The sequence below is a fragment of the Jaculus jaculus genome, chromosome X (genome assembly GCF_020740685.1).
Source record: "Jaculus jaculus isolate mJacJac1 chromosome X, mJacJac1.mat.Y.cur, whole genome shotgun sequence".
Taxonomy (NCBI): domain Eukaryota; kingdom Metazoa; phylum Chordata; class Mammalia; order Rodentia; family Dipodidae; genus Jaculus; species Jaculus jaculus.
In genome coordinates this window covers 90,410,692-90,434,011 of record NC_059125.1, presented here as the reverse complement: position 1 = coordinate 90,434,011, position 23,320 = coordinate 90,410,692, and the positions used below count along the sequence as shown (strand labels likewise).

At 42.2% G+C, this 23,320-nt stretch overlaps 1 protein-coding gene and 1 pseudogene across 1 annotated transcript; both read left to right on the top strand.

The window, feature by feature from the left end:
* Positions 1–10,125: 10,125 nt before the first annotated feature.
* Positions 10,126–15,647, top strand: LOC123456666. Its single transcript, XM_045140557.1, is given in 3 exon segments — positions 10,126–11,292; positions 11,294–14,020; positions 14,105–15,647. Coding segments are annotated over 3 exon segments (5,031 nt in total). The 3' UTR covers positions 15,242–15,647.
* Positions 15,505–21,905, top strand: LOC101614447 (annotated as a pseudogene).
* Positions 21,906–23,320: the final 1,415 nt, after the last annotated feature.

Genomic DNA, 23,320 nt, shown 5'->3' with positions numbered 1-23,320 from the left:
GGTAATAAAATAACAAACTTTATGAAAATTAGGTACCAGACTGAAACACATGGTAATTTTTATATTCTGTCTTCTCCCCTTTATGTGACTCCATTTCTGAGAAACATCTATAGGGCAGAACTACAGAGAAATGCTTAACTCTCTTGGCTTTTAATGTAAAATGAGTTTTTTAAGTGCTGCCTTAAAGAGTAAAAGAAATTACTGGAATAAAATTTCATCTACTTTTAGTAAACATTTAAGATCTTTACTCTGAAAAGCACCAGGCTGGACTAAGAGACAGGAGACTAGAAAGCTAAAAAAATGACTTGGGCATAGCTGTTACTCTCAGTGGAGCTCAAAGTCTGGTAGAGATGATTGACCAGATATTAAATCAAGTACTTGGGATCAAAAAGGAAGCAGGCACACATTGGAATAGTGTGAATTGAATACCTTATTATATAATGTGGATAATTTATGAAACTCTCTTCCAGTAACAGGTATCAGCAAGCACCAGTTGGCATTGTATAAATTTCTGATGGACTTATCAGTTTAAGAAAATCATTTACAAGCTATACTCTGCATTTCTAGCATAGGTCTTCATTTCCAAATAAATTGCAGTTTGAAGAAATGTGTAAATGAAGAGTTTCCTTGATTTTAAAGTTTAATTTCTGGTGATGTCATGACACAAAGTTTCAGAATAGCTTTTAAATTGGAAAAAAAAACAAGTTTCTTCTTAAGTCATACTTTATAACTCTAATATTTCAAGTAAAGACTTGGATGAAAACAAGAAAGGGAATTTAGTAGGTTTTTGGCTGGAAAAGTCTGGCACTCTTCCATTACATTCCTGCTGCAAGAGCCAGCATTTTATTCAGGAGGAGCTGAAGCTTCTCCATGCTGCTCTGGTGGCCCAGAGATTCTGGCTTTGGACAGCACCATCTGGACCTGTGTGAATGACAAAGTCAAACCTCCCATGTGCATTTGCCTGGCTGGGCAAATCAACTTCAGAGCAAGGGCACAGTCTGCCTCTTGGGCTCCAACAACTTTCTTCCTTGGTGGTGTGGATAGCTCCAAGGTACCACTGACATCTCAAAGAGACTAAGGCAGCTTTGCCTATCACTATAGATTACAAACTGTTCAATTGTGAGTTGCTATTTATCTAGGGTTTTGGCAGGTACAGTTACTCAGCTTCTTGCATCATCTTTCCCTCTGTGAATCAAGGAGCTTTCCTTGCATATAAATCCCAATACCTATCTCTTTGGCAATCCCTCCTTCAAGGAGGTTTTTCCTGATTGTTTTATAAATAGGTGTGGATGTGCCTACTGAGCCTGAGCACAGTTCCACAGATTATATTGTGTCCCAAATTTCACTTATCACTGCAGTCTGTCAGCCATTTCAGTCAGACCATTTTTACTGTTTCATTGCACTTGACAAAATTTAAAGTTCTGGGATTGCTTCAGTAGCTTTCAAAGCTAAGCAAAATGATTGTCAGAAGCTATTGTAATAACCTAAGGTCTCATATTCTATATCTTGAAGATTGTCTGTTGTTTGTATTTGTCTAGATATTTCCACCTAAAATCAAGCCAAGAAAGAAAGATATACTGTTGCCTGCCCAGTTCAATGTACATTGGCTGACAATGTTTTGTTGGATAATAAAATAACATTGTCTCTTTGTTCACCACACATTAGGCAAGTTCAAATACAATCCAAAACAAAGATAGTACTGGTGATCAAAACTGACAATTACATTAAAACTGACAATTTGAGTCAATTTTCAAAATTCCAGAAAAACTTCTTGTACTTTGATATTTCAGTAGAATAGATTGGTCTGGCTAGTTTGTTGTAACCCCAACATGGGTTATACACAACATGTAGTGATCCTCAAACTATCAGAATGTAGGTAAACACTGCCTTTAGTTTAAAATTTTACATTCCAAAATACAAAATAGGGCTAAATAGATTGCTCCGTGATTAAGGAATTTGCTTTTATAGGCTAATGATGCAGGTTTGATTGGCCAGTACCCACATAAAACCAGATATGCAAAGGGGTTCACTCATCTGGAGTTCATTTGCAGTGGTTAGAGGCCCTGGTGTGCTCATTCTCTCTTCTCTCTATCTCTTTCTGCTTGGGAATAAATAAAAAATATATTTTAAAATATAAAATAAGGGCTAGAGAGGTGTCTTAGCAGTTAAGTGCTTGCCTGTGAAGCCTAAGGACCCCAGTTCAAGGCTCAATTCCCCAGGACTCACGTTAGCCAGATGCACAAGGGGATGTATGCTTCTAGAGTTCTTTGCAGTGGCTGGAAGCCCTGGCATGCCCATTCTCTCTCTCTCTCTGTCTGCCCCCCCCCTCTGTCACTTTCAAATAAATAAATAAATAAAATGAACAACAAAAAATATTTTAAAAAATATAAAATAAACAGGCTATTAGCTGCCTTTTATTGAAGTCAATCTTCCAAAAAGTTGACAATTCATTTTTTAAATAATTTTATTTTCAATAATTTCATATATGCATAAGCTATATTTTAATGATATTCACCCCTTAATCCTCTCTTATCCCCCTCCCACTCCTACTGCACCCTTTCTTTCAAACTATTCCTTCTTGTTGTTATGTCATTTTCTTTATGACCCACTTAAGTTAATTAGGGTTACTTAGATAATCGTTGGGATATCATTTACTGGAGCATGAGTTGTGGTAACTTGAATGTATGATCCCCATAGACTCAGGTGTTTCATTGAAATTGAGTTTGTAGCTACAGCCCCTAGAAAGAAAACTCCTGCTACAGTAGAGCATGCCACTGAGGCAGATCTAATTTCCAGACCAAGGGCATGTAGAGAGGTTTGAGCTATGGGGGTCTTGATTACTGCTTTTTGGTGTTTATTGGCTTGTGGTTGTTTCTTTCTGTGCTTGGGTTTGTGAATGGGAGCCAGCTTATTCTGTCATTGATGGAACTTCCCCGAGATTTGTAAGACTGAAAAAAAAACCCCTCCGCCCATAAATCTGGTTTGGTTGAATGTTTGTTCCAACATTGTGGATCTGTCTACAACAAAATTTCATACCAGCAGTGGGGTGTTGATGCAAAATGAATCTGGCCATGCGGATTTTGGATTTTTGGAGCTTTTGTACTGAAGGAATGGAACAGACATTGGTACTTTGGACTAAAAAAACCTTGTAGTTTGGTAAGCCAAATTATATGTACTATTTTGGTGGGAGTATGAAAATACTAATAGCAGAGAGGATTGTGTTGGCTTTTGAACTTTCAAAGGGGAAGGAGAGACAACAGAGAATGTTGTTGGAACTAGGTTACTGGCATAAAAACTGGCTGTGTTCCATTGCCTATGCACAGAGAGTTTGACCAAAGTTGAATTTAAAAGTATGGACTGGTATGCTTGTCAGAATATATAGAACTGAAAGATATATGGTTTATTCCAGGAAATTAAAGAAGTTTAAAATTACTGGCCCAGAGACAGATTTTAGGTTACTGAAACTGCTGTTGTCAAGCAGATTATTACTATTAAGGATAAGCCATTTGCTATTCACTGAAACACTAAAAATGATGTCTGAGGTAATTTCTACCTTGAAAGTAGAATAGTATGAATACAAGCTTTGTTGAAAGGACATAAATGAAAATAAGAAACCTGGTCTTCAAGTCAAAATTTATTTACTCCCTAGATTAACAAAATGTCTATATTGTTGCATACCTGTTATTGATTTTGCATAGAAGTGGGTCATAAAGTACACATGATTCAAGAAGCCAATGCTGAAATGCAACATGTGAAACAGAGCAATGTCCTTGTGTAGGTAGAGACCAGTGAGGTTATTGTAAGATGGACTATGGTTTCTAGTAGAGATACAAAGATGTTTTGGGTATACCAGGACAGTGAAAAGGTTACCATGGAGTGCTGTTGGCTCTGGCTGGAAGTGTTCCTTAGCTACTCAGCCCAGCTGGAGGGATGGATGTTGGAATTCCAGATTATCATCATAGTTTTGGATGTTGGAATTGAACTGCAGATATTTGGTTTTTACCTGATGGTTACTGATTTTTCATTGGTGTTGTCTTTCCTTGATATACCTTATAGCAATGGAAATGTTTACTCTATGCTGTTAAATGTTGGAAGTGTGTAACTTTTTTTTTGATTTACAGAAGTCACAGTTGATCGAGAGTTAGTAAAGACTATGGGAACCTTGGAAGTTGGACTGAATACAATTTACAAAGTGAGATGGTTATGAATATATGGAGTCCAGAGTCAGAATATTGTAGTTTGAATGTAGTTACACATGGGATCATTTTTTTAATGAAAATTGAATTTGCAGCTTTAGCTCCTAGTGGGCAGACTACTGTTATAATGGGCATGTCATCCGGGTAGATCTGAATTCCAGCCCAAAGGTATGTAGAGAAGTCTGAGCTCTAAGGGCTCTGCTTGCTAATTTCTGGTGTTTGCTGACTAGTGGTGGTTTTTCTCTGTGCTTGGATTTATGAATGAAAGCCAGCATCTTCTGCCATTAATGGAAATTCCCTTGGAGCTATAAGCTTGACATAAATCTCTTTGTCCCATAAAACTGTTTGGTTAAATGTTTGTCCAGCATTATGTAACTTTCTACAACAATGGGTAACTTATCAGTGGTTAAACCACTGAAGAAAAATTACTTCCCCTCTCCCAGCAACAATTAATGGACAATAGTGCCTCAGGGAATGGTGGGAACTCATGAGCCTTTTCCCATCCATGATGAAATATTAATGGTACCAATATTGTATAGATCATTGTAGGTACCTACACCAGTTGTGTGTTCACAAGTGCACTTAAATTCATCCAACCTCTTTTTCTGTGATGCTTTCTTTATTTTTTTTAATGTTTTTTTTAATTTTTTATTTATTTATTTGAGAGCGACAGACACAGAGAGAAAGACAGATAGAGGGAGAGAGAGAGAATGGGCGCGCCAGGGCTTCCAGCCTCTGCAAACGAACTCCAGACGCGTGCGCCCCCTTGTGCATCTGGCTAACGTGGGACCTGGGGAACCAAGCCTTGAACCGGGTCCTTAGGCTTCACAGGCAAGCGCTTAACCACTAAGCCATCTCTCCAGCCCATCTGTGATGCTTTCTGAGTTTTGGAGTGGGTCATCTTGGTTAAGATACAATAGCCTTTGGTTGCAGGATATAGAGAATTCAGCTTGGAGCTGGGCTAGATACTTTCTTTATGCTGGTTTGGCTTTATAATACTGGATGGAACTATACAGTCTGTGGGTGGAGCAAAGTCATCAAGCATATTACACAGCTGTGGATTCTGCATGATATAAAATTGACTCGCCAGACGAAAGGTGCTTAGTGGTGCAATAGTAGCATTATTGCCACGTGGCTAACCAACCACTTTCTGAATAGATTTGAGGCCTACACTACAAGAGGGAATTCATGTCTGATAATGTAAACCTGATAAAAATAACATTGCTAGGGAGGTCATAGACCTTAGAATGTATCCTACTACTCTTGTTTTGCTAAATAGAAATGTTGAAAGCAGTGTGTTGAGCCTTTAGACCACAATGAACAATTTGAATGTAGTAATGAATTAAAATGTTAGACTTTGTTTATTTTGTAAACTAAAATTTGGTTCTTAGCTCAAATTTTAGAACATGGTTTTCCCCTTTGTTTTAGCCAAATAAAAGCCTAAGTTCCTCACTAAGTCATCAGTAAAGTGTGTTTGACCAGGTGAGGCCAATGGTAGCCAAGAGATGCCAGGATCTAGAGAAAGGAGTATGTTTCTGGTGGAATCTCAGGTGCACTGGCACAGGCATGTGAGAGGAGACTCATGCCCACAGTGCTAGATGCAGGCCAACTATCTCCCTTTTTCATCCAATAGCTATTACTCAACAGTTGAGAGACTGGAACCAACAAACAGCTTGCCTAAATTAATGAGTTGAAATATGATCCTTTAAATTGTTTTTGAGAAATAAAGTAGATGGGAAACAACTTAGGAGCACAGAGAAATAAACAAATTACATTTGAAATCCTGCAATGATGAATTTAAACATACACATGGGGCTAAAGATTAACAGACTCTACAATGGGATAAAAAAGAAGAAAAATCTTCAACTGAAGATAAATAGACTTATAAATTAGAACATCCTTGTTTTTTTTTTTTTTTTCTTTTTTGGTTGTGTTCATTTTCAAGACCTGTCAGGGAAACAAACAATGATTAAAAAAAAAAATCCTTTAATAACATTACCTGAACAAATACAACCCTTTTCTAAAAACATTCTCCCCCCCAAAAAATCTTGAAACAATTTCAAAAATTTGTATATTTAGTCATCAAGAAAGCTACTGTTTTGTCTATTTTAAAACTTTAGAAACTAAGAAATTGTCTTACTAAGTAGTTTATACAAGTCATTCTTAAGAGAATATCAAATGGAATTGAGGTTTAATTTGCCTTTATCATGTAAAATTCCTTGAGGACAGGCAACTTAGTCCAATTACCATTAGTAAGAAGCACACAGTATTCCATATACTGTGTGATTTATAAATATTTATTAAACAACTCAGAAAAACATGCCACCTCAGCTTAGAAGTGCCATTTGTTCTTCATATCTTGGAGTTTATTCCAACTCCCAATAGAAAGCAATATAGAATTTGCCAATATCAGTATCGTGGAAGCAGAACATACAGCAGTTTGGCAGCTTGCATTGTCCCAGCTCCACTTTAGAAAATAAATTACTTTGTTGACATCTATTTGCTCAAAACTCTTGGGTTTTGTTAATGGTAGTATTTAAAGATAAGTATTTTTAGTTGGCATTTTCTATTCTAACTAGGAATGCACAGAGCATGAGTAGTTGGAGTACTCTATCTGTGCACTCTTTTGATCATTGACTCTGGGTTCTGGGCTCACCAATCTTTCAATCACACTGAACATCCAGTCAGCTATGGAATATGGCCTCAGCCTATCTAATGATGGAACATACTTTCTTTCCACTTGAAAACCAGATTTTTCTAAATATCAAAATGGCATAATCTACATAATTTCTAGTCTGTCAGTCTTCATGTGAAATATGAGTTATTGATTTCTTATTCAGATTCAGATTTGGCATCTAGTCATGAGCATGCTGAGGTGTTCCTAGAACTCTAATACACTTGGTCTTATTGAATTCTCTCAACAGTTTGTGAAGTATTAGTTTAGATTACCTATCTCAAATTAATGAAGCAAGGGAGGAAGGTCATTCACACATAATCATATAAAAGTGCACTTCAAATTTGTAGAATTAATGTAGTCCTGGCAATTATATAATTACTTTAAAAGTTCTTTTTATTTATTTTATGTCATCAAAACCAGTGTACACTAAAGATGGAATTATCTTAATGTAGAAACCAGGGCTGGGGAGATGGTAAGGAAGGTAAATAAATGAAGAATAACCATGATAAAAATCGTTTGGCACTGAGCATGGTAGCACATACCTTTAATCATAGCACTCAGGAGGCTGAGGTAGGATAATTGCTGTTAGTTCAAGGCCAGACTGACAGTACATAGTGAATTCCAGGACAGTCTGGGCTAAAATTAGAACCTATCTCAAAAAAAGGGGGGGACTGGAGAGATGGCTTAGTGATTAAGTGCTTGCCTGTGAAGCCTAAGGACGCTGGTTTGAAGCTCGATTCCCCAGGACCCACATTAGCCAGATGCACAAGGGGGCACAAGTGTCTGAAGTTCGTTTGCAGTGGGTGGAGGCCATGGCGTGCCCATTCTTTCTCTGTCTCTGCCTCTTTCTCTGTCTGTCACTCTCAAATAAATAAATAAAAATAAACAACAAAAAATTTTTAAAAAATAGAAAAGAAATAATAAATGTCATGGTTTCTATTCTCTTTGTGATAATTATTTCACCCACACTTGACTTAATATCCTCCCTCAGTCATCTCTCTTCCAGGTAATTGCAATCTCTGTTATTATTCTCCCAGTAATTCACTGAGGATAGCCAAAGAGCCAAAGGTATAATCTGATTTTTTCTATATCTAAGTGATAGCTGGTCACAGTTAGCCACAGAACTATGAACAGGCAGATATGTCATTATTAGTAGTTGGTAGTTGGATTTTTATGAAATAGGGCACTTCTGGGTCCAATAATTCAGCTATTTAAGATATAATTCTATCTTCTTTCCATTTCTGTAGATTTATCTTTCTGGTTTTAATTATTATTTTTAGTCACTGTCTCTAACACATAAAAAAATCATTTGATTTATTTTTTTCCACATTTTGTTTCCTGAGAGGAAATGTGTTTGCATATCATCTACAAATACAGTTCAGGTTAAGTTATTTCAGTCTTAATGTTTAAATGCAATTAGCATTTGATATGGCCTGCAAGAAAAGCCATATTCAGTACCTGTGAGTAGAGTTGAGCACTATGTTTTTTGAAAATGAATTTATGTCTAACAAATGAAAGGAAAATATTTGATGCATTCCCATCTCCATTAAAGGTCTGATTGTCCAATGTCACAACCCTTATTTTACCATCTTCTGTGAATGGGAAAGTCTTCCCTCTTTAGCACATTAATAAATGAATAATCATCATGAAGATACATACTATAAAATGTAAGACCAGGAACAGCAGACACATTTTGAATAGCTTCAGGGAGAACCTTGCTATAATAAGTACCACTAAAATACCATCTCTATAGATAAACAAACATTAAGATGACCAACTCACAAGTAAATGACCCCATGAATCCAGACTCACTACTGTGGGATAGCATCATTTGTTGCAGCAGGATTACATATGCATATATATTTGCCTGCCAATAATTTGAATAACAACTGTTCTCAAGGTCCAGGTCAGATTTTATATAGATTATTAATTACTTTTCATGACCATTATAGTTACATTCTTATTGCTGGGACAGGTTGTAAAAGCAATCTGGCTGTGAGATCTGTCACCCAGTTGATCACCTGGGTTGATTAGGCTGATTTGGCAGGCTACGCGAGTGTCTCCTTCCTCCCTCACTACTCCATGTGCATCTGTCCCAAAACTGCATGCTCAGTCAAAAAGGACAAGCTTCCCCAAATACAGGAGGACCAGTCTTCCCTGAAGTGTATATGAGTAGCTGTGCTCCCCTGCTAGAACTTCCAAACAAGTTCTCATTACTGGGACAAGCACCTAACAAGAAGAAGCTTATGATGAAAGGATAAAAGTTGCCCTGTTTTCTAGTTGCTCCGCTAACCTGCCTTTTTAAGCTTCTGTAATAAGGCTTGCTTGCTGCTGCATTGAACCGCAGAACTGCCATTTTACAACCGCCTCCATTTTGTAAAAAGCATACCATGAGGAACCTGACCTTTTGTGCGCCTTATACAATGCCTAAATTCCAGGGACTCGAGCTGAACAAACAACTCCTAGCTCCTCACTAAGATAACTCCCCACCTGGACACAACCAATCAACGGTCAACACATATCTGAAGCCCCCAGACTCGAGCCCGCCCCGTGGGCCCCACCCAATCAAAGGGACCCACGGCTGGAAAGCCCCTATGAATATGTATACCTATGGTTTTAGCCTTTATAAGCTGACCAAACCCGTTGCTAGGGGCTCTCCACCCCCTCCTGCGAGAGGAATCTGTGTTGAGCCCCGATGCATCGGATTCAATAAACCTCGTGTGGTTTGCATTGAGAGCGTCCTGCGTGAGTGTTCTTGGGGTCCTGTAGACCGCCCTGAGCGGGGATCCCTCTGGGGAACCCCACATTTGGCGAGCCAGCCAGGAGACTCTACAGGACCCCAGACCTCATCTAGGACCCCTCAGAGGTAAGAGGCGCCTCCTGTCTTTGTCTTGTCCGTGTATGTCTCTACTCTTATATCTGTCCTCTGGAAAAATTCTCGATTTCAACCGGTTTCAGTATCTGGATGCCTTCCCTTTGGGTGCTCTGAGTCGGGGCTGATGGGCCCGGGGACCAACACCCAGCAATCTGGAGGATGCTCCTGATTGCCCCCAGGAGACAGGTTTTTCTGTCTCCTATCTGAAGAACTCGGATCGAGTTCGCCTCTGTCGGGAAGCATCATCTGGGTCCCGCTCGCCGCCATCTGCTTCAGTTTCGTTTTTACTCGAGCAGCGAGCGGGCCGCTTTTGTCTCTTTGTTCTCGGTGTTCTCCAGATCCTTTTGTTCTCCTATCTCTTTTATTTCTCTTCCAACATGGGACAGACTATCTCAACCCCTTTGGACTTGACTTTAGCTCACTGGACTGACGTTAAGAGCCGAGCTCATAGTTTATCTGTTGAAATAAAGAAAGGAAAATGGCAAACTCTATGTGAGGGAGAATGGACTATGTTTAATGTTGGATGGCCCCGAGGAGGGACCTTCAACCCAGATCTTATCCAGGCTGTTAAACGGATCATCTTGCAGGAGCCCGGAGGCCACCCCGACCAGATGCCTTACATTTTTACTTGGCAGGATCTTGTCCAAGACCCGCCTTCCTGGTTGAAGCCCTGGATTCCTCCCCAACCCACTAACAGTAGCCCCTTGGGGGATTCAAAAGTTCTCGTTGCAGGACCCCCCCGGAAGGAAAAGAAGATTTACCCGGACATTCAGACGGAGCTCCTTCTGGATTCACCACCTCCTTACCCGCCAACCCACACCCCCACAGCTCCTCTTCCTGCCCCCTCACAAGAAGGGATACAGGGGGTCCCAGCCACGGGGACCCGGAGTAGACGAGCTCTGTCTCCTGATACTACCGTTGCCCTACCACTTAGGGCCATAGGACCCCCACCCCCTTTAGGACCAGGAGATGACCCAACTCAGAGACCTCTACTACCCCTACAATATTGGCCTTTCTCCTCCGCAGACCTTTATAATTGGAAGGCCAACCACCCTCCCTTCTCGGAGGACCCCTCAAAATTAACTGCACTCATGGAATCCCTAGTTTTCTCCCACCAGCCCACATGGGACGATTGCCAGCAGCTACTCCAGACCCTCTTCACGACTGAGGAGAGGGAACGTATCCTGCTGGAGGCCAGAAAGAACGTCCCTGGTGATGACGGGCGCCCAACCCAACTCCAGAACGTTATAGATGACGGGTTCCCCCTGATCAGACCCAACTGGGACTTCAACACCCCTGACGGTAGGGAGCATCTCCGAATCTATCGCCAGGCTCTGGTGGCTGGTCTCCGCGGGGCTGCAAGACGCCCTACCAATTTGTCCAAGGTAAGGGAAGTCATTCAGGGACCTAATGAGGTCCCCTCTTTGTTCCTTGAGCGCCTCATGGAGGCCTATCATAGATATACGCCCTTTGACCCTATGGCGGAGGAACAAAGGGTTTCAGTACTGATGTATTTTGTAGATCAGTCGGCGCCAGATATTAGAAAAAAAATTACAAAGACTCGATGGGTTAAGCCGTTATACTCTGTCAGATTTAGTCAGGGAAGCAGAAAAGGTTTATAATAAAAGAGAAACTGAAGAAGAAAAAGAGGAGAGAAGGGCAAAAGCGCAGGAAGAAAGGGACTATAAACGTGATAAGAGACATGAGAAAAACATGACTCAGATTCTGGCCGCCGTAATCCAGGATAGAAAAGACACAGGAAGACCTAGGGATACTAGGCAGAAGCAAAACCTGGGCAACAGGCGCCAATTAGAAAAGGACCAATGTGCCTATTGCAAAGAAAAGGAACACTGGATTAAAGACTGCCCCAAAAAGAAACCAAAAGAGGTTCTGACCCTAGAAGATGATGAATGAGGGGGACGGGGCTCGGATCCCCTCCCTGAGCCTAGGGTAACTTTGAAGGTGGAGGGGAAACCCATCCGGTTCCTAGTGGACTCTGGTGCCCAACATTCAGTCCTACTGAAACCAGAAGGACCCCTTTCTAACAAGAAATCGTGGGTGCTCGGGGCTACTGGAAATCAACAATTTTCATGGACTACCCGAAGAACGGTGGACCTAGGCGTGGGCCGGGTATCCCACTCGTTCCTCGTGATTCCAGGCTGCCCCGCTCCCTTATTAGGGCGAGACTTATTAACAAAAATAGGAACCCAAATTACCTTCACAAAGAAGGGCCCCCAAGTAACTGACCAACATGGGGAAATTATCCATGTTTTAACTATGAAACTAGAAGATGAACATAGGTTGTTTGAAAGGCCTCAGACCAATGCAGACATTAGCAAATGGCTCACCAAAGTCCCGGGAGCATGGGCCGAGACTGCCGGGATGGGATTGGCCACCCATCAACCGCCAATAATTGTTAATCTAAAGGCTTCCGCAACACCTGTCTCGGTACGTCAATACCCCATGAGTCAGGAGGCCAGAGAAGGAATAAAACCTCACATAATGAGGCTCTTAGAATTAGGAGTCCTAAAAAGGTGCCAATCTCCCTGGAATACCCCTTTGCTACCAGTGCGCAAGCCAAATACCAATGACTATCGCCCAGTTCAGGACTTAAGGGAGGTTAATAAGAGGGTTGAAGACCTACACCCAACTGTGCCTAACCCCTATAACCTCCTGAGTTCACTACCTCCGGACCGAGACTGGTACACAGTTCTGGACCTAAAAGATGCTTTTTTCTGTCTGCCACTGCATGAAAAAAGTCAACCTATCTTTGCCTTTGAATGGAAGGACCCAGACTCCGGAATCTCCGGACAGCTGACTTGGACTAGGTTGCCTCAAGGATTCAAAAATTCACCCACCATCTTTGACGAGGCACTTCACTAGGACCTGGCCTCCTTCCGAACCTCAAACCCCCAGGTAACTCTCCTCCAATACGTTGACGACTTACTCCTTGCGGCTGGAACCCAAACTGAATGTGAACAGGGAACAAAGGCACTATTAGAGGAACTGGCCCGCCTGGGTTACCGCGCCTCGGCGAAGAAAGCCCAACTCTGCAAAAGGCAAGTAACCTACTTGGGGTATTCCCTGAAAGGAGGGCGGAGATGGCTAACGGAAGCACGTAAACAGGCTGTGGAACAGATCCCAGTGCCTGCAAATGCCAAACAAGTACGGGAATTCCTGGGATCTGCAGGATTTTGTAGACTGTGGATACCGGGGTTCGCCGCCCTGGCGGTCCCCCTTTACCCCGTGACCAAGACGTCTGCAGCTTTCCAATGGGGAGAGGAACAACAACAGGCTTTTGACGACATCAAGCGTGTCCTCTTAAAGGCACCCGCTCTCTCCCTTCCCAACACCTCCAAGCCATTCTACTTGTATATACATGAGCAGAAAGGCATTGCAAAAGGGGTACTGACCCAGAAACTAGGGCCCTGGCGAAAGCCAGTGGCCTATTTATCAAAAAAGTTGGATCCTGTGGCTGCTGGGTGGCCCCCTTGCCTTAAGATTATTGCCGCTGTGGCTTTACTTTTGAAGGATGCTGATAAATTAACTCGGGGGCAGACTGTCACAGTCATTGCGTCCCATGCACTGGAGAGTGTCATCCGCCAGCCTCCAGACCGATGGCTCTCAAATGCCCGAATCACCCACTACCAGAGTCTCCTCCTTAACTCGGATAGAGTCAAGTTTGCACCCCCCACTCAACTGAATCCGGCTACCCTCTGGCCAGACCCCAACTCCACAGTAATCCACAGCTGTGGGGACATCTTGGCTGAGGCTACCGGAACGAGACCTGATCTGACGGACCAGCCACTACCGGATGCCAAGGTAACCTGGTTCACTGATGGCAGTAGTTACCTCCTTGAAGGTAAGCGGATGGCGGGGGCGGCAATTGTTGACAGAGACAGGGTGATTTGGGCCATCAGACTGCCTGAAGGGACTTCAGCCCAGAAGGCCGAACTAATTGCATTAACCCAGGCCCTAAATATGGCAGAGGGAAAAAAAGCTACCATATATACGGACAGCCAGTATGCTTTTGCAACTGCACATGTACATGGTGCCATATACCAACAGAGAGGATTATTAACCTCTGCCGGAAAAGAAATTAAAAACAAACAAGAAATTTTAGATTTACTCGATGCCCTGCATCGGCCGGCCAAGCTGGCCATAGTCCATTGTCCGGGGCACCAGAAAGGAAACTCTCTAGTGGCAAGAGGAAACAGGATGGCTGATGTAGAGGCCAAAAAGGCTGCTCAAGGAGCGTATCTGCTCCCCTTAGTTGAAAAAGAAACTGGCCCCCCAGAGTTACAGCTTTCAGAATATACTGAACAGGACCTAAAAGATATGACTAGGATACAAAAGAAATTTAATAAGGACACCCAAAGATGGGAGACAGAAGAAGGAAAACATATCCTACCTAGACAACAAGCAGAATCCACTCTGCAACAGCTACATAGGCCAACTCATTTTGGAGCTAGAAAATTAATAGAAACCTTCAAAAAGACTGACTACCACATAATAGGACTCAAAGAAATGGCTGAGAAACTGGTAAAACAATGCATCCCATGTCAAAAAGTAAATGCCCAGACCTCCCAGACGGACCCTGGAAAGAGACTTCGCGGAGATCGACCAGGCTTATATTGGGAGACTGATTTCACTGAGCTGAAACCTGCTCGCTACGGGAATAAATATCTTCTAGTTTTTATAGACACATTCTCTGGATGGGCGGAAGCCTATCCCACTAAGAAAGAGACTGCCACAATGGTAACCAAAAAACTTTTAGAAGAAATCATCCCCAGATATGGGGTACCTCAGGTAATAGGCTCAGACAACGGTCCTGCCTTTGTTGCCCAGGTAAGTCAGGAGGTGGCCAGAACTTTGGGGATCAATTGGAAATTACATTGTGCTTATAGACCCCAGAGCTCAGGACAGGTAGAAAGAATGAATAGAACATTAAAAGAGACCATAACTAAATTGTCCTTAGAGACTGGCTGTACAGATTGGGTGATGCTCCTTCTGTGGGCCCTCTTCCGAGTTCGCAACACCCCTTACAAGTTTAACCTAACTCCTTTTGAGATTTTATTTGGTGTCCCAACCCCACTTAATAAGTTGTTAATGCAGAACCCAGATATAATTTCTTCCTCTGATCTGAACCACAGGCTCCAGGCGCTATATATCCTCCAAAAGGACTTATGGCCAAAACTGAAGGAGAGCTATCTGCCTGCTAAGGACCCAGCCCCGCATTCATACCAGCCGGGGGACTCAGTCTACGTGAGGCGACACCGACCCTCAAACCTCAAACCTCGTTGGAAAGGGCCCTTCACGGTACTCCTGACGACACCCACCGCCGTGAAGGTAGACGGGATAGCTGTCTGGATCCACGCATCCCACGTGAAACCAGCTCCATCACCTGAACCCCGCTGGCAGCTGACAAAGACTGATAACCCCCTTAATCTGCGTCTTCGCCGTGTCTCTGTCAGCCGCAATGAAGTTTCTTAAGGTTTGGACATTGTTAATTATATTGTTGCCTTGTTCTCTATCCTCTTCACCCTATCAACTTTACAATTATACCTGGCAAATCATTAACCAAGCAGGAGATGTAGCTAACTCCACATCTCAACTATCAACGTCTACTCCCTGGCCCCCTCTCGAGGTAGACCTGTGTGCCCTTGCACTAGGAGCCGACCCACAGTGGGGCACCCCCGACCATTTTTGGCCACAAAACAAGCCTATAAATACTGGAAATCGATACCTTCCCCAGTATGGGTGTGGCAACACGGTTGACAGAACCCTTCTCAATACGGCCCCAATTTATGTCTGCCCCGGACCCTCCCATAGACCAAGAACATCAAATTACTGCGGTTATTATAACGATTATTTCTGTGCCTCCTGGGGATGTGAAACTACTGGAGATGGGCCCTGGTGCCCCTACTCTTCATGGGATTATATTACAATAAAAAGAAAAAGCCCCATAGAAGAAAAAGACTTAGCCCACCACGTCGTAGGGGGACAACTTATAGTACTTCCCCAGGAGAGATGTAATAACTGGTGTAACCCCATCCTGATATCTTTTACAGAAAAAGGAAAAAGGGTAAAATGGGAAAATAATAGAGGATTTGAGTGGGGCCTTCGCTTGTACGTGTCAGGGAAGGACATCGGCCTAACTTTTAAGATTAAGCTAACCAAGACTCTCCCAGATTCCCAAAAAGCCAGTATAGGCCCCAAGCCTGTACTCCATAACCCACAATCCCCAGCTCAACCTGAACCACCCCAGCAATCACTCCCCTCTACTTCCCCAACTGCAGCTGCCTCCACCTTTTTCAGACCCACAGTTCCCCCAAGGTCCCCTTCCTCTGCCGATCTCATCCTAACTCTGATCAATTCCTCTATTCAGGTCTTTAATTCTATCAACCACTCTCTGGGGGAATGTTGGATTTGTTACTCTTCCAGCCCCCCCTTCTATGAAGGACTAGCCGCCTCAGGAAAAGTAACGTTTACCAATGAGACCTCTGGCCTACGGTGGAGGCCCCCACCTGGCACTCAAGGACTCACTATGAGTTTTGTCTCTGGAGCAGGACTCTGTCTGGTAGGCCCTCATATGTTGCCCCCTACCTCCCTCCAAGAGATCTGTAATCAGACTCTCACCATAGATTCCAAAAGTTACACATATGCTTCGGCCCCCTCGGACGCCTACCTCGCCTGCTCCACAGGGTTAACTACCTATATAGAAATAACAACTTTCCTAGACAAAAAGGACTATTGTGTGCTTATTAACTTGCTGCCCAGGCTTACTATAAGAAACTCTGATGATTTTCAAAGAATCTGGAATCCTGACCTCTCTGCCCCCTCTAGGAATAAGAGAGAGCCCATAACCACTCTTACATTAGCCTTAATAACGGGGTTGGGTGTGGCAGGAGCAGGCACTGGCATAGCTTCCCTTGTCACCTCTAACCAACAATACGCTCAGCTTAGCTTAGCAATAGACAAAGATCTACAAGAGTTACAGTCAGGAATGCAGAACCTAAAGGACTCGGTTTCTTCACTTTCAGAGGTTGTATTACAAAATAGAAGGGGCCTAGATTTGTTGTTTTTACAGCAGGGGGGACTCTGTGCAGCCCTAAGAGAAGAGTGCTGCTTCTATGCAGACAAGACTGGATTAGTAGAAAACAGCTTGCAGAAAGTACGAGAAAGCCTAGAACAACGTAAACGAGAGAGACAACAGAACCAGTCTTGGTATGAATCTTGGTTCACCAGGTCCCCCTGGATGACTACTTTGATCTCCACCTTGCTAGGGCCACTTATCATCTTAATTCTCCTCTTCACCTTTGGTCCATGCATAATAAATAGATTAGTTACCTTTATTAGAGAAAGGATCAGCACTGTCCAAGTCATGATACTTAAACAACAGTACCAGTCTCTTGCAGAAACTGAAATTCCATGATTGGAATTATGATAAAGAAAAGGGGGAAATGAAAGGATAAAAGTTGCCCTGTTTTCTAGTTGCTCCGCTAACCTGCCTTTTTAAGCTTCTGTAATAAGGCTTGCTTGCTGCTGCATTGAACCGCAGAACTGCCATTTTACAACCGCCTCCATTTTGTAAAAAGCATACCATGAGGAACCTGACCTTTTGTGCGCCTTATACAATGCCTAAATTCCAGGGACTCGAGCTGAACAAACAACTCCTAGTTCCTCACTAAGATAACTCCCCACCTGGACACAACCAATCAACGGTCAACACATATCTGAAGCCCCCAGACTCGAGCCCGCCCCGTGGGCCCCACCCAATCAAAGGGACCCACGGCTGGAAAGCCCCTATGAATATGTATACCTATGGTTTTAGCCTTTATAAGCTGACCAAACCCGTTGCTAGGGGCTCTCCACCCCCTCCTGCGAGAGGAATCTGTGTTGAGCCCCGATGCATCGGATTCAATAAACCTCGTGTGGTTTGCATTGAGAGCGTCCTGCGTGAGTGTTCTTGGGGTCCTGTAGACCGCCCTGAGCGGGGATCCCTCCGGGGAACCCCACAATGAGAGGAAAGAATTTATTTCAGGTTTATAGTTTAAAGGGGAAGGAAGCTTCATCATGGCAGAGAAAACTGCTTCACTTCCTCATACATCCATAGCAGAGAGACGACTGCCAACAGCAGCAAGCAAAATCTGACTCTAAATTCACCTGAGGCTGGACAAACTTCCTCCAGCAGTACTTCACCTCCAAAATGCTCCAAGCTAAGAAGTAAGCATGAAACTTAATCACAAACACCTGAGGCTACGAGGTCTTTTTTATTCAAACCAACACATTGTTGTTGAAACAAACACTTGACCAACAGAAATTATGGAAAGAAGGTTTATTTGGCCTACTAATTAAGAGGATACAGCCCACTACAGTAAGGAAGACATGCTGGCCAGAATCTATTCACTACAGCCCTTTTTTTCTCTCCTTTTCCAGAATCAAATGCTTGTTCTGAATTCTGAACACCTTCATGGATAGCTATATTCATCTCACAATCTTCCTGGCTTCCAAATGCACTGTCATACAATAGATTCTGTGGCTCAAGAGGTGGCACAAATAACTAACATCTGTGTATTATTACCAACACTCAAAAGTGAGAAGTCATAAAGGTAAGTGGAGATAATTAAAACAGTCAGGGATAGTGGAAATTGAATATGTAGGAGGAGGCATGACTTGAATGGGTAAGAAGAAATAAAAAAAAAAAAAGTGCCCACTCTCACATTTGACAGTGGACCATGTACCCTGACCTAGATGATCCCTACTGAAATTGAAAAAGAAAAAGACATTCAGACATAGTCTGGACAGTAATTTCCCTGCCAAGTTTCTAAACCAAGTTTTATTAAAGAGCAGCTAAGAGAAGACTTACTTTGAAGAAGCAGTTGAACACTCAGAACTTCTTTCTCTATGCCTGCTCCTCTCACAAGGTTGGCACTCCATCCCCAGGACCAGTCAGAGAAGCTCCTATGTACTTTGGAGCTTGTGCTTCCCTCCACGCTTTGCAACAACAGTCTGAAATAGGTATTGGTATAAATAAAATTATGAAAGCAACTGAATGGAAATTTCTCAGAAAATGTTAAAAAAAGAAACTTCCTGCTTACCACTCCAGTTTATTTTCTTAGAGACTTTTTTCAATCACATTTAAAGGAAAGCAACTGATTTAATAATTGTATAACCTCAGCTGTGTTGTTTTCATTCGTTTGTTTGTTTTTTATCTATGCATGTCTGCATCACATTAGGGGCTTAAATTTAGCTTTTTTTATGTACAACACAGGGTAAGTAATTAAGTGCCTAAGGTTTTAAGTTGGATGGAAATGATATTGAAATTAACCTCTGCTGTTTAGTGTATGTGTAGTCTATAGAAAACATATTTCACCACCTTGAAGTTTAGTGTACTCATCTTTAAACTTCAAAATGATTTAACTTGCTCCTCGTGACCCCCACCAAGTAATGGGCATGCAGTGTTGGCCACTCTGCAGCCTGTCCTGACCAGTGTGGCTTAACAATGTTTACTTATCTCCTTTTTTTAAAAAACTTAATTTATTAGTTTTCTTTTCAGCAAATACAGGCAGTTTGGTACCATTGTTTAGGCTCATCTATGATCTACCCCCTCCCATTGAACCCTCCTTGTTGATGTAAATGGGTCGTGCATTGTGGAGTTGGCCCACAGTTATTGGTATGATAAATGTCTCTGCAAATCATGACCCAACATGTGACTCTGACATTCTTTCTGCCCCCTCTTCTGGAAAATTTCCCTGAGCCGTGTTGGGTTCATTTTTGGTCTGCTTCAGTGCTGAGGTGTTGGGGCCTCTGAGGCTCTGGCTCTCTGATTTGGTAGGAGTTGATTTTTCTCTGTGTTGGTCTCCTTCCCCTTTGTGCTGGTATCCGGTTCACAGGAAAACATCACTCTTGCTTGTTTTGCCAATTGTCCTTAGTTTCAGTCGGGCCCCTTTTGAGGTATGTTGGGGCAGCTCTCTCATTAGGATCTGCATCTATCTGAAAAAGAGAAGCAGATTCTCTAACGGAGAGTACGTTAGCACCCAGAAAATTAAGATAACACTTACTTTTTTGATACAGAGTTTGATAGGTGTAGGCCCTCTTGTACCCCATGATTGATGGTAGCTTGATATTGGAGAGTGGGCTTGTGTTTGGGTATGGTTCTGACTTATTTCCCAGCTCCAGCTATGGGTCTAGTACCATTGAGGGGATCACTTAGCCAAATCAAGAGCAGTTGGTTCCTCACCATGGCTGTGTGCCACTATTGCACTTGTGTGGGCATCACATCAGGTTATTTGTTGCTAATTAGGTTAGACAATGAGTTGCTTGGACAGATAATGGTCATTTCCCCCAGTCGCCCATGTAGCGCCTTCTGGCACTAGACACACTGACTGTCTGGGGACTGACTCTCTCCTGGCTTCCAGCCATGCCATTTCATTTTACAGGTCAGCTGCGTATGGAGTCTTCAGCAATAGGGTCTTACCACTGGCCTTTGGTGGGTCATCAAGTACTCTGACAGAAGTCTGTCATTGTTTTGGGAAACCTTGTAGGTTTCTCTGATCAAAAGCTCATTGTGGATAGTAGCCCCAAGCTGGAAGTGGGGGTTACAGGTCAGTGCCCACTAAGAAATTGAGGAAAAACATAGCTAATATACAAGAGTTAGAAAGGAGAGAGATAGAGGGGAGGGGGGGAGAGGGAGGGAGGGAAGATGTAGAAGATTTAGGTTAGTCTTGATCCTACCCTCTCCAGTGTCTTGTGGTTCAGGTGTTTCCTGTAAGGGTCTAGTGAAGGTTCAGCCATTTGGTCTGCCTTTTAGGAAGTAGAATTTTATGGTACCATTGCCGTTTGGGTCCAGATTACTGTTATCAACCCTTCGATGCCCTCCCCACCCTCCCCATCCATCCTATTGTCTATTCCATGAGGTGCTTGCTGGGTATGTAAGGTATCTTGGGTAGATTCAGGTTAGGTGTTGTGGATGAGTGAGACTACGTGTCGATTGTTTTTTCTGTGATTGGGTAAGTTCACTAAGAATGAACTGTTCCAGGTTGAACCATTTTTCCTCAAATTTCTTCGTGTTGTTTTTTCTTACTGCTGTATAGAATTCCATTGTGTAGATATACCACATCTTTGTTATCCATTCTTCTAATGATGGACATCTGGGTTGATTCCAGCTTTTAGCTATTACGAATTGAGCCACTACAAACATGGTTGAGCAAATGTCTCTGGCCTGTGGTTTGAAGGTTTTAGGGTAGATGCCCAGTAACGGTATAACTGGGCCTGTTGGAATTTCTATAGTCAGCTATTTCAGGAGTCTCCATATTGCTTTCCAAAGTGGTTGTACCATCCTGCATTCCCACCAACAGTGAATGAGTGTCCCTGCTTCTCCACATCCTCGCCAGCATTTATTTTCATTTGACTTTTTGATGTTGGCTATCCTTATTGGGGTAAGGTGGAATCTCATAGTTGTTTTAATTTGCATTTCTCTGATGATTAGGGATGATGAACATTTTCTTAAGTGTGTGTTTGCCATTTGTATATCTTCCTCTGTGAATTGCCTGTTCAACTCTGTGCTCCATTTTGTGAGTGGGGTATTTATCTTCTTATTGTTTAGTCAGATGTCTGCTTAAAGTTAGACTAGCAATTGGAGTAGGATATTGTAAACAAATGGCTGGTTTCTTGTACAAGGTTATCATTCATCATTGATAAGGGACCTGGAAAGCAATGGCTAACCCAAAAAAGTTGTGCTGTTTGCAGAGAAAGTTCCAAAGATGAAAGAAAACTTTCATGCTCTGAGAACTGGAGACAAAGGATTTGGTCATAAGGGGTCATGCTTTAATAGAATTATTCCAAGATTCCTGGGCCAGAATGGTGACTTCACACATCATAATGCTACTGGTGTTAAGTACATCTATGGGGAGAAATTTGAGGATGAGAACTTCATCCTGAAGCATCCCAGGATCTTGTCTATGGCAAATGCTGGTCCAAACACGGTTACCAATTTTTCATCTACACTGCCAAGACTGAATGGTTGGATGGTAAGCATGTGATCTTTGGGAAGGTGAAAGAAGGCATGAACATGGTGGAAGAAATGGAACACCTTGGGTCCAGGAACTTCAAGACTAGCAAGAAGGTCACCATTTCTGACTGTGGACAACACTAATTCAGTTCACTTGTTCCATCTTAACCACCAGACCATTCCTTCTGAACCTCCGGAGAGCACCCTGCACTCCCCATTGGCTTAACATACCCTGTAATCTTTGTGCTCTCAGTGCAGTTCTTTGAGGTTCCATATTTTCATTATTTTCCTCTATGTCTAGCTAGATTACAAAGATAAGTTTATGATTCTGAATAAAAACTGAATACCAAAAAAATTGAACCTACCATACATAGAATTATTGTGATTTTTAAATGAGATAGCTATAAATATTATGTATTATGATTCCTAGCACCAAACTAAGCAGTTAACGAATGATTATTTTTACTGTTGTGGCTGCAGTTATTATGTTTTTTATCACTAGAAACTTAAAATGTTTCTTTTTCCCTATCATCTTCCCACTGTGTTGGGAAGGCACGAAATAAAAGTTTTTGACTTATTAGAGGATGTAGCACACAATCAACTCTTGAGCCTGGTAGAGTTGCTTATTAGTTATCTAAATAATGCACATTTGAATTTGTTCTAATTCCTTTCCCTGGAAACTGCACAGATTTTTCCTAAAGCACCAGCAGCCCTAGAACATCCATTCATGAAAAATGTTTTGAGCACTTACTATATCAGGTTTTGTACCCTGGAGACACAATAGGAAGCAGGACAGACATGTGTAATGCTCTTGAAAATTCACTTTGGTTTTGTTTCTTAGGAGGGGGAAATGTGAAACGGGGTCAGGGGAAGGTAAAGTAAGCATTGTGGTATGTAAGTTAGCAGCATGGACTCAAACAATGAGAAGATATGGTAGCCCGGGTTACTTGATGGGAAAAGCTTTCTATAAGAATCACCTCCACAGCAGTGACGGTAGTATCTTAAATTATATTTAGAAATTATATAGAATGAGAGGAAAGGTTATTCCAGAAAGTGCTAGCTGAATATGCAATGACATGGGTTATGCAAGATGCGAGAATAGGAAGTAATATTGGGTCAACATGACTGAAGGGGGTGTAAAGAAGGACTTGAAAAGCAAAGGCTAAAACACAAGGTTACTTAGAAGACACTCTAATGAGCATGTTTATTATTCTGAATACAAATGAACTTTTTAAGGTTTAAACACCTAACTTTGGACAGAAAAACATACACAGCATTATAGTGCATGTATTCTAAGTAAGCAAGTATTTCACTGATAAACTACAGGGCCTGAACACAGCAGCAATGATGTTAGAGCACAGAGTACACATTCAATAGAGTTAAGAAGTAGACTCAAGATGGCTATATAGGTCATTTCTAATTGTGTTATGCATTTTAGTATAGTTAACAAATATTAAGAAAGTATCTGCTTATTTTATTTATACAGAAATAGACAAGGCCTGTAATGAGATGTTTAAGGTATGAGAAAAGGGCAGGCATGTTGTACATTAAGTGAAATA